We start from the raw sequence: 12283 nt of genomic DNA on the forward strand, positions 1-12283 counted from the left end.
TGTTTTTTCTACCCATTCCCTCTCTCTCTCTTTCTGTCTGTTTTTTTATTCCCCCATTCTCTCCATATATTTCTCCCTTTTTCTCTGTTTTTAATTACTCTCCAGAGGAGTGGAACGAGGCGTGGCTGCTCCCTCCTCTCCCCTATCTCTCTCTCCCTCTCTCTCCCTATCTCTCTCTCCCCTATCCCTCTATCTCTGGATGGGAAGGTGAGCTTAGGAGATCCAGTGAGGTGTGAACAAGGTGCAGCAGATTATTTTATTTATCAGTGTTTGCTCAGGAGCCAGAGCAAGAGAACAGGGAATGAAAACACAGCCCGCAGGAGCATCCACATATCAACGCAACAATTAGGAACACACACACTCACACATACACATGCATCGCTAACACACATACTTACAACTGCACACACATTTACATTTTTACATTTAGATTCTAGTCATTTTTTGCAGAAACTCTAATCTAGAACAACTCATTATGCGTGCAAATAAGAAAGCTGAAACAACCATATAAAATGAGCAATAATAGGAAAAACATTCCTAAAAAATAAGGGTAAGTAAGAATCCCATTGAACACACAGACTTGACAATTGGTTGGTTGATTAATTGGTTGATTATTTGGTTGATTCATATGTGTATCTCTCTTCAGTGATGTTGAAGTGTGAATCACTGGTTATTTTATTGTTGGCTGTATGATCAAACTATGTTATTGATAAATTGGTTAATTAATTTATTTCTCTCTCCTTTTAGCGGTGCGGCAGTGTGACTCAAACCCTTGTGGGCGTGGCGCGACGTGCCAGGAGTCTCCAGAGGGGTTCCAGTGCATCTGCCCCCCCGGCTGGACTGGCAGAACCTGCCAACTAGGTCAGTAAGATGGACGCTATGGAACACTAGTAGTCTACAAAATAAATCTCTTCGGTATAGATACATAGTATATCCACACAAAGCATTTCTAGCTAGAGAATCCAGCCACCAGATCTAACTCAGTATGCGTACAATGTTACACTATGTCCATTAGGCCCAAGTACTCTCATATTGAGAAGGAATTCCCCAAAGCCCTAATGCATATTAGTTCTAATGACAGATGATACTTCAGTAGGGGGTATTATATCGAATCAAGTTAAACGCACACACACACACATACACATACACACACATACACATACACACACATACACACACATACAGGCTCGGGGCTCATAAGGTCCGTGGAGACATATTTCAGGATGACAGTCTTATATATATACCTCTGTGTTGTAGTGATATGTCACACTGACAACTGATAATCCCCTACAGTTCCACTTCATAGCTCGCAGTACATTGCTCACATTCACTTGTTTGCACTCAACACACACACACCACAGCCCAGGCTTTAGCTCCGACCCACAGGACAGGTTCCCAAAAATCCTGACCCTCCATCTGAGAAAAACAGACTCAGTACACACACAGAGAATATACTTTACATAGTTCTCTCTCTGTCTCTGAGTCTGTCTTCACTGTATGGATCAGTGAGAATACATCAGTGAGAATCCCCTGTCTTCAGGCTGTTCATACAGGGGTCAATGTTCCCTATCTCTCTGCTCTTTCTCACCCCTGGTGGTAAATCCTTATGGTGCTGACAGCAGCAGGGTTTCTATTACCTGACTGCTTCCTGTCTCCTCATTGATGGTGTCACACCCTCATTCTTCCCCCTGCTACCAGAGACCACCCTGAGGGGTTTCTCTCAGCTCCAACACTCTGGAGATTGGTAGAGGAGGTGACAGAGGCACGATTGCTTCTATAGCCACACTGGAAGTGGTTCAGCTCCCTTGGGTCTCGTATAGGAGATGAGACGCCCACACACAGACACACACAGACACACACACACAGAGACACACATAGAGACACACACATAGAGACACACACATAGAGACACACACATAGAGACACACACATAGAGACACTCACACAGAGACACACACACAGACACACATAGAGACACACACACACAGACACACATAGAGACACACACAGAGACACACACATAGAGACACACACAGAGACACACACACAGAGACACACACATAGAGACACATACACAGAGACACACACATAGAGACACACACACAGAGACACACACACGCACACACACACGCACACACACAGCCTCTGGCTTAATTTAACTTTATTGGGCTAACATTTCAGTTACCACAGCCTTTGTCATTGTTGTCTAGCATGTGTGTTATTGCTCTTTTTAAAAGGTTTATTGCTCTCTGTATATGTGACAGTGTAGTGAGTTGTGCCAGGCTCTTACAAAAGGACTGCTGCTGTTAATTGGCGGAAGCTAAAAGATTGTCCTGAGACCCCACCAGTGATTTTATTGATGTGTTCTCTCTCTCTACTTACCAACTCTCTCCACAGACACCAACGAGTGTGAGATGGATGTGTGTGTCCATGCCCGCTCCTGCCGTAATCTGATTGGTGGATACCTGTGCGATTGCCTGTCAGGCTGGGCGGGGCCTAACTGTGACATCAGTGAGTATGAGGTCAAGAATGGAGGAAGATGGTCCTGTATGGGTGTGTGTGTGTGTGTGTGTGTGTGTGTGTGTGTGTGTGTGTGTGTGTGTGTGTGTGTGCGTGCGTGTGCGTGTGTGTGTGTGATTGAGTGTGCTGATCTCTATTTCTCGCTGTTCTTTAGGGAACAGCAGCTGCCAGGGGTTATGTCTAAATGGAGGTCACTGTGAGGACTCTGTGTCAGGCTCACGCTGCCTGTGTGTACCTGGTTTCTCTGGGAAGCACTGCCAGACTGGCCCCAGTCCCTGTGATAGCACCCCCTGTCAGCACGGAGGCCAGTGTGTGGACAAGGAGGGCAGGGCGGAGCTGTGTAGCTGTCCCATGGGCTACTCAGGGACGTACTGCGAGGTCAGACTCCATTCTTAGATACATCATCTTCCCATTGGTTTTCTGTATCCTCCTCACATATTTTGTTCTTGTTCATATTTTCCAGGTGGTGGTGGATCTGTGCAATCCCAACCCATGCCAGCAGGGGGTGCCCTGTCAGAGCACCAAGGGGGGGTACATGTGTGCCTGCCCTGAGGGTTACTATGGTAATGAGTGCACAAGCCTTAAGGACCCCTGTCATGGCCAACACTGTCCAGGTGAGTCGTAGTTGGACTACGGAGATTAGATTTGTTTTACATTATGTGTGTGTACAGGTGTGTTTGTTAACTAACTAACATGTCTCCCTCTCTCTCTCTCTCTCTCTCGCTCTCTCTTTCCTTCTCTCTCTCTGTCTCTCACTAGGTGCCATGTCAGACCCAGCTCGTGGAGGGGTCAATCTCTACATAGTGTTGGTGGGTGTGTCAGTATTAGTAATGGCGTGCGGCTGCGCAGCCTGCGCCCTCTTCCTCTCCCGCCTCCACCGACGACGGAAAAAGACGCAGGGCGGGCCCCAGGAGGAGGGCATCAACAACCAGAGGGAGTTCGTCACCCTCATCCGAAACCTAGACCGTCCCGCGCCCCTCCTGCCCCCTCTCACCACCACCCAGACCCCTGTCCCTGTACCGCGCTGCTGCGAAGAGATCGAGCTCACTCTACCCCCCTCCCCGGCCCCCTCACACCCCTCCCCTGCACTCAAATCCTCAAACCACGCCCCCAAACAGGACATCTCCAACCTGGAGAGGGAGAAGCTCAACCGCTTCCACTACTCAGACAACCAGGAACTGGAGGTGTGACCTTTGAACCTTTCAACTGTCAGAGGCTTTTATTATTTTGCGCCCACTTCTCTCTGACCGGGCCCTGGCCCTGGACCCCGGCGCCGTGCCATGCTGCATCGGTTCCTGTGGTGATGACCTCACCCCGACCCATCCCTCTCTGAGTTGACTCCTCATCTTTTGTGAGCTGAGATTGTCACCTGCTAAATGGCATATATTATTGGTGTAGAATGCTGGGCCTACAAGGTAGCTAAGCAGATCTATTTTGGGGACCGACCTCGCCAACATCAAGAAACAGCATGGCGGGGAACTTTTACCTCTGACTTATTACATCATGCCCTTCTGAACTGCTGACCCTGGAGCTAATCTTATGAGGGTTGGCCTTGAGTTAGAGTCTGGCCTGTGTCTGAGTGTCTCTGTGTTGTATGGGGACTCATGTAGACGGGAACAACTGTGAGGAGTCCTTTGAGCCATTCCCTAGGTGTTAATGTCCCTCTGTAGGCACCCCACTGCCCTGGCTGCCCTGGAAGGCTTGTATGGCCTGTCACTGACATCTGTAACTGGACCTCTACAGGGACTGCAGCCCTGCACTGTGGCCGCCTGGGCTGGGCAGCAACCAATGGGAGGGAAGGGCAAAGTGGTTTTAATTCCAATTAGTCCATTTCCACATTAATTATTGAAGGATAAACTGTGGTATAATTGTTGTGTGTGTGTATGTCTTTGTGTCTGTGTGTGTCTGTGTGTGTCTGTGCGAGGTGTGTGTCTGTGTGTCTGTGTGAGGTGTGTGTATGATTAGGATTACAGACCTTCATGCCTGTTGCCAGGAGAAAATGAGAAAATGACTGAAGGAGCAAACGATTTTAAAAAAGTATCAATAAATGCAACCTTTAAATAAAAAGAGGGACATGTTAGAAAAGAGAGTAGAGCCTGACCCCAATCCATTTGAACCATGAGAGAACTGAGTTAAAACATTACACTGTTGCCTGTGCGGTCTCTGTAACACACTGTGGTTGTCAAAGATGTAAGATGTTTTTTATACCTTTGTGTAAAATAGCTCTGTTGTATATATGTTGTACATATTGATATTGGTTTTTTTTGTACTGTGGTTTGTCTCTGAATGTCACTGTTTTACTTTGCTCTATTTGTCATCTCTCTCCTTCCATTCGTCTTGGGCTGCCAGCAGGTGTGGATTGTAATTAAAGTGCATTTACCTTCCAAATCCATGTTTGTGTAGCAGCGTTATTTGTATGTCTCAGATCCAAGACATATGGATAGGTGAATGGATAGCTTTCAACAATCCTGTTGTGGTAGATCGGTGTTCATCAAGGGAGGTAGGAAGGAAATACATTTTCAAAGTTGTTGAATGGGTCATGCAGTTCTATCTATGGCTAGTAGAGCGATTTTCACCAGTACTGGGAGGCCAGAGAGGATATTCCAAAATGGAGAGCATGGCTCTAAGCCACCATGACTGTGTCACCTGGTTACACAACGCACACATACACAGCAATCACTCAAATCGAATACAAACACACATGCACACACAGAGATTGTAATTGTGCCAGGAAAAACTAAGGATAGAACACCTGACCGGCTTTGATATCTCAAAATGGTCCTCTGTAGCTCAGCTGGTAGAGCACGGCGCTTGTAACGCCAAGGTAGTGGGTTCGATCCCCGGGACCACCATACACAAAAATGTATGCACGCATGACTGTAAGTCGCTTTGGATAAAAGCGTCTGCTAAATGGCATATTATTATTATAAAATGATTTAATTGCCTGTGAGGGACTTTGTTAGTGTGTGTGTCCCTGTACGTTTATGTTAGAGAGCAAGATATACTGTAAGTGGGTTCACAATACAGTGAGAATGAATCTGTGTTTTATATGTTGTGAGAGAGAAAGTGAGTGAGAGGTCACAGCAGTTAGAGTGAGCAGGGTTATGGCTATGACGAATGTGACCTTTGCCCTTCTCAGACGAGCTAAAGGGTGGAAATGACCATGGGCTTCCCGTCCCCACCCTGGCCACAAGGAAATGTAGGAAATAGAGTTTCTACCCAACACGCACGCACGCACACACATACAAAATCACTGCATTGTAGAGACCTCTTCACACCTGCTGTGCAGCTCAGGATGACTCCATAGCCCACCCATCATCAACCATACATACAGCAAAGGTCAACGTTCCTCATTGTACAAAGTTTCAAGTTCCTCGTTCATCGATCTTCCATTGATTTTGCTATCATACTAATGCAGGGTATACAGTACCAGTCAACATTTTGGACACACCTACTCATTCAAGGGTTTTTCTTTATTTTTAATATTTTCTACATTGTAGAATAATAGCGAAGACATCAAAACTATGAAATAACACATATAGAATCATGTAGTAACCAAAAAAGTGTTCAACAAATAAAAATATATTTGAGATTTGAGATTCTTCAAAGTAGCCACCCTTTGCCTTGATGACAGCTTTGCACACTCTTGGCATTCTCTCAACCAGCTTCACCTGGAATGCTTTTCCAACAGTCTTGAAGGAGTTCCCACATATGCTTGGCATTTGTTGGCTGCTTTTAATAATAATATTTCCTTCACTCTGCTGTCCGACTCATCCCAAACCATCTCAATTGGATTGAGGTCGGGGGATTGAGGAGGCCAGGTCATCTGATGCAGCACTCCATCACTCTCCTTGTTGGTAAAATAGCCCTTACACAGCCTGGAGGTGTGTTGGGTCATTGTCTTGTTGAAAAACAAATGATAGTCCTACTAAGCCCAAACCAGATGGGATGGCGTATCACTGCAGAATGCTGTGGTAGCCATGTTGGTTAAGTGTGCCTTGAATTCTAAATAAATCATAGACAGTGTCACCAGCAAAGCACCCCAACACCATAACACCTCCTCCTCCATGCTTTACGGTGGGAACTACACATGCGGAGATCATCCGTTCACCCACACCGCGTCTCACAAAGACCAAAGGACAAATTTCCACCAGTCTAATGTCCATTGCTCGTGTTTCTTGGCCCAAGCAGGTCTCGTCTTCTTATTGGTGTCGTTTAGTAGTGGTTTCTTTGCAGCAATTCGACCATGAAGGCCTGATTCACACAGTCCCCTCTGAACAGTTGATGTTGAGATGTGTCTGTGATTTGAACTCTTTGAAGCATTTCTTTGGGCTGCAATTTCTGAGGCTGGTAACTCTAATGAACATATCCTCTGCAGCAGAGGTAACTCTGGATCTTCCATTCCTGTGGCGGTCCTCATGAGAGCCAGTTTCATCATAGCCCTTGATGGTTTTTGCAACTGCACTTGAAGAAACTTTCAAAGTTCTTGACATTTTCCATATTGACTGACCTTCATGTCTTAAAGTAATGATGGACTGTCTTTTCTCTTTGCTTATTTGAGCTGTTCTTGCCATAATATGGACTTGGTCTTTTACCAAATAGGGCTATCTTCTGTATACCCCCCCCCCCCCCTTGTGGTGGAAGACGGAGCGGTTTGAGCATAACAAGTCAACCCCATAACTCATAGAAGTTAGGCTAAAAATTTTGAACAATTATTTTTAAAAATGTGAAGCTTGCATTCAATTGCCACTCCCTGTTGCACACAACAAGCTTCCATTCCCCCTGTCACAAGGGGATGTATGGATGATTGACAAAGAAATCATCAACCCTGTTACAGTCAACCCTGTTACTTAATTTGGCACTGAATAGGAACTTACTATAGTCTTTTTTCTATTGAACCTCTTGAGATGGGAAAACATGTATTTTATGAAATTGAACATGCACTCTTTATGCAGAATGTTAAAATTAGATGAAATCAAACGTTATTTTTTTTTACCAAGTAAGGCTACACTTTTCAAAAGGCACCGAATCGGTGGAACGACTCACTTTTCAATATCAACACAACTCACAAGTGTGGGATAGGTATGATAAATATAAACGGGTAGTCCCTCAAAGCTGGAATTTTTGGGAGATATTTCTGTTCTTCAATATGTGGCACCTCCAACTGAATATGAAACCTACAGATCTCACTTTCTTCATATTACCATTCAAAACAGCAAGCAGGTAGAATCATCTCAAAAGGGTACTCACTGAGTTTTGCTGCAGCTTCATCATCTGGCAATGACTTCAGAGGTATGAGAGAATGATTTGGTAACTGAACAATGAAGAAAGGACCGGTCCTGTAGCGCCATCTGGTGGCCAATAAAGGTAGTAATTCTGTTAGTGGAAATAAACTTGTGCTTTTACATTAGTTTACAACACTAACTATTCATCTATGGCTTAGTGCCAGTAAATTAATTGTTGATATAATTTTTGCTTTATTAATTATTTATTTAAATACAGAAAATGTGCCAAGCAATCAAGCAATCAATCCATCAATGGTGAGCTTCACTTGAGTTTATCTGCAGATTTTCAATACAAGTCTAAACAACGGGCTTGTAAAAAAAGCTGTCCTGCTCCTCTCCTCTCTACCTAACTTCCCCTCACAGTCCCCTTAGTTTCCCTTAAGTCCCGTTAGTTTGGCTGCGCAGTCTAACTTAGTTGTCACTCACCCATCATAGCGCTGCTATTTCAAGCCTCTGCCTCTAACCCTATGAAGCTCTTTGCCACCTTCTCCTCCCTGCTGAATCCTCCTCCTCCTTCCCCTCCCTCCTCCCTCTCTGTGGATGACTTCGTCAACCATTTTGAAAAGAAGGTTGACGACATCCGATCCTCGTTTGTTATGTCAAATGACACTGCTGGTCCTGCTCACACTGCCCTACCCTATGCTTTGACTTCTTTCTCCCCTCTCTCTCCAGATGAAATCTTGCGACTTGTGACGGCTGGCCGCCCAACAACCTGCCCGCTTGACCCTATCCCCTCCTCTCTTCTCCAGACCATTTCCGGTGACCTTCTCTCTCACTTCACCTCGCTCATCAACTCATCCTTGACCGCTGGCCATGTCCCTTCCGTCTTCAAGAGAGCGAGAGTTGCACCCCTCCTCAAAAAACCTACACTCGATCCCTCCGATGTCAACAACTACAGACCAGTATCCCTTCTTTCTTTTCTCTCCAAAACTATTGAGCGTGCCATCTCTAGCCAACTCTCCTGCTATCTATCTCAGAATTACCTTCTTGATCCAAATCAGTCAGGTTTCAAGACTGGTCATTTAACTGAGACTGCTCTTCTCTGTGTCACGGAGGCTTTCCACACTGCTAAAGCTAACTCTCTCTCCTCTGCTCTTATCCTTCTAGACCTATCTGCTGCCTTTGATACTGTGAACCATCAGATCCTCCTCTCCACCCTCTCCGAGTTGGGCATCTCCGGCGCTGCTCACTCTTGGATTGCGTCCTACCTGACAGGTCGCTCCTACCAGGTGGCGTGGCGAGAATCTGTCTCTGCACCACGTGCTCTCACCACTGTTTCCCCCAGGGCTCAGTTCTAGGGCCTCTCCTATTCTCTCTATACACCAAGTCACTTGGCTCTGTCATATCCTCACATGGTCTCTCCTATCATTGCTACGCAGACGACACATAATTAATTTTCTCCTTTCCCCCTTCTGATAACCAGGTGGCAAATCGCATTTCTGCATGTCTGGCAGACATATCAGTGTGGATGTCGGATCACCACCTCAAGCTAAACTTAGGCAAGACGGAGCTGCTCTTCCTCCCGGGGAAGGACTGCCCGCTCCATGATCTCGCCATCACGGTTGACAACTCCATTGTGTCCTCCTCCCAGAGTGCAAAGAACCTTGGCGTGATCATGGACAACACCCTGTCGTTTTCCGCTAACATCAAAGCGGTGACCCGATCCTGCAGGTTCATGCTCTACAACGTTCGCAGAGTACGACCCTACCTTACACAGAAAGCGGCACAGGTCCTAATCCAGGCACTTGTCATCTCCCGTCTGGATTACTGCAACTCCTGTTGGCTGGGCTCCCTGTCTGTGCCATTAAACCCCTACAACTTATCCAGAACACTGCAGCCCGTCTGGTGTTCAACCTTCCCAAGTTCTCTCATGTCACTCCGCTCCTCCGCACACTCCACTGGCTTCCAGTTGAGGCTTGCATCTACGGTGCTGTGAGGGGAACGGCATATCTGAACAGACCCTACACCCAAACGAGGGCACTACGTTCATCCACCTCTGGCCTGCTATCCCCCCTACCTCTACGGAAGCACAGTTCCCGCTCAGCCCAGTCAAAGCTATTCGCTGCTCTGGCACCCCAATGGTGGAACAAGCTCCCCCATGACGCCAGGACAGCGGAGTCACTGATCACCTTCCGTAGACTCTTGAAACCCTACCTCTTTAAGGAATACCTGGAATAGTATAAAAGTAATCCTTCTACCCCCCCTCCCCCACTCCCCCATAAAGTGGTTGTCCCACTGGCTATCATAAGTTGAATGCAACAATTTGTAAGTCGCTCTGGATAAGAGCGTCTGCTAAATGACGTAAATGTAAATGTAAAAATTCCCAACCAATCAGAGCGCTTGGAGAAGAGAGAAGACACACGGTTTCTGAGGACTTTTTTATTGTTGATATTAACACAAATACCTGAATGTTGTGCGTGCTTCGAAATAATCACAACAATTCAGATTTCAAGTCATTCCAAGATCCATTATAAATACCAGAAGTGTGTGACTAATGTGTGGTGGTGACGAAGGAAAGGAATAAAACCCTGGAAGGAGAAGGATCTGCCTTGTTCTTACTGGACATCCTGTAGATGGTCAGAACCCAAGTTAGAATGAGTTCATAAACAGCGCCGGAGAAGATGGCTGCCGTTTTACAGCCCTCTAACCAATTGTACTATTATGTGTGTTTTTCCGCGTTATTTGTAATTTATTTTGTACATAATGTTTCTGCCATCGTGTCTTATAACCAAAAAGAGCTTCTGGATATCAGGACAGCGATTACTCACCTCGTATTGGACGAAGATTTTTTCTTCAACGAGGCGGCCGCGAAGTATATCATACAGACACCAGACAAGGCCCAAATCCCAGTCATTCACGTGAGGAAGAGACGGAGATATCGTGGACGTAGATCGGGGTGCCTTGTAAGGATCCGACGGCGAGCGAGTAAACTGCCTCTTCCATCAATCCTATTAGCCAATCTTCAATCATTGGATAACAAATTGGATGACCTAAGATTACGGTTATCCTACCAACGGGACATTAAAAACTGTAATATCTTATGTTTCACCGAGTCGTGGCTGAACGACGACATGGATAACATACAGCTAGCGGGCTATGCGCTACATCGGCAGGATAGAACGGCTGACTCCGGTAAGACAAGGGGTGGCGGTCTGTGTATATTTGTAAACAACAGCTGGTGCACAAAATCAAATACTAAGGAAGTCTCGAGGTTTTGCTCGCCTGAGGTAGAGTATCTTATGATAAGCTGTAGACCACACTATTTACCAAGAGAGTTTTCATCTATATTTTTCATAGCTGTCTATTTACCACCACAAACCAATGCTGGCATTAAGATTGCACTGAATGAGTTGTACAAGGCCATAAATCAACAGGAAAACGCTCTTCCAGATGCAGCGCTCCTAGTGGCCGGGGACTTTAATGCAGGGAAACTTAAATCCGTTCTACCTAATTTCTACCAGCATGTTAAATGTGCAACCAGAGGAAAAAAAACTCTAGACCACCTTTACTCCACACACAGAGACGCATACAACGCTCTCCCTCGCCCTCCATTTGGCAAATCTGACCATAACTCTATCCTCCTGATTCCTGCTTATAAGGAAAAACTAAAGCAGGAAGCACCAGTGACTCGGTTAATAAAAAAGTGGTCCGATGACGCAGATGCTAAGCTACAGGACTGTTTTGCTAGCACAGACTGGAACATGTTCCGGGATTCTTCAGACAGCATTGAGGAGTACACCACATCAGTCACTGGCTTCATCAATAAGTGCATCGATGATGTCGTCCCCACAGTGACCGTACGTACATACCCCAACCAGAAGCCATGGATTACAGGAAACATCCGCACTGAGCTAAAGGGTAGAGCTGCCGCTTTCAAGGAACGGGACTCTAACCCGGACGCTTATAAGAAATCCCGCTATGCCCTCCGACGCACCATCAAACAGGCAAAGAGTCAATACAGGATTAAGATTGAATCGTACTACACTGGCTCTGATGCTCGTCGGATGTGGCAGGGCTTGAAAACTATTACAGACTACAAAGGGAAGCACAGCCGCGAGCTGCCCAGTGACACAAGCCTACCAGACGAGCTAAACCACTTCTATGCTCGCTTCGAGGCAAGCAACACTGAAGCATGCATGAGAGCACCAGCTGTTCCGGATGACTATGTGATCACGCTCTCTGTAGCCGATGTGAGTAAGACTTTTAAGCAGGTCAACATTCACAAGGTCGCAGGGCCAGACGGATTACCAGGACGTGTACTCCGAGCATGTGCTGACCAACTGGCAAGTGTCTTCACTGACATTTTCAACATGTCCCTGACTGAGTCTGTAATACCAACATGTTTCAAGCAGACCACCATAGTCCCCGTGCCCAAGGACTCTAAGATAACCTGCCTAAATGACTACCGACCCGTAGCACTGACGTCTGTAGCCATGAAGTGCTTTGAAAGGCTGGTCATGGCTCACATCAACAGCATT

At 46.1% G+C, this 12283-nt stretch overlaps 1 protein-coding gene across 1 annotated transcript in view; it reads left to right on the forward strand.

Moving 5' to 3' along the window:
- Nucleotides 1-4912, forward strand: part of LOC311105731 (uncharacterized protein) — a gene marked incomplete at its 5' end in the record, with an annotated part of 15673 nt that extends 10761 nt beyond the window's left edge. The window contains 5 exons of the mRNA XM_084147944.1: nt 748-861; nt 2398-2511; nt 2675-2898; nt 2984-3134; nt 3280-4912. Coding sequence (XP_084004070.1) covers nt 748-861; nt 2398-2511; nt 2675-2898; nt 2984-3134; nt 3280-3710 — 1034 coding nt within the window. The 3' untranslated portion in view covers nt 3711-4912. The remainder of the gene's footprint in view (nt 1-747; nt 862-2397; nt 2512-2674; nt 2899-2983; nt 3135-3279) is intronic.
- Nucleotides 4913-12283: the final 7371 nt, after the last annotated feature.

Source organism: Coregonus lavaretus, assembly GCF_964263955.1.
Source record: "Coregonus lavaretus genome assembly, chromosome: 30".
Lineage (NCBI taxonomy): Eukaryota > Metazoa > Chordata > Actinopteri > Salmoniformes > Salmonidae > Coregonus > Coregonus lavaretus.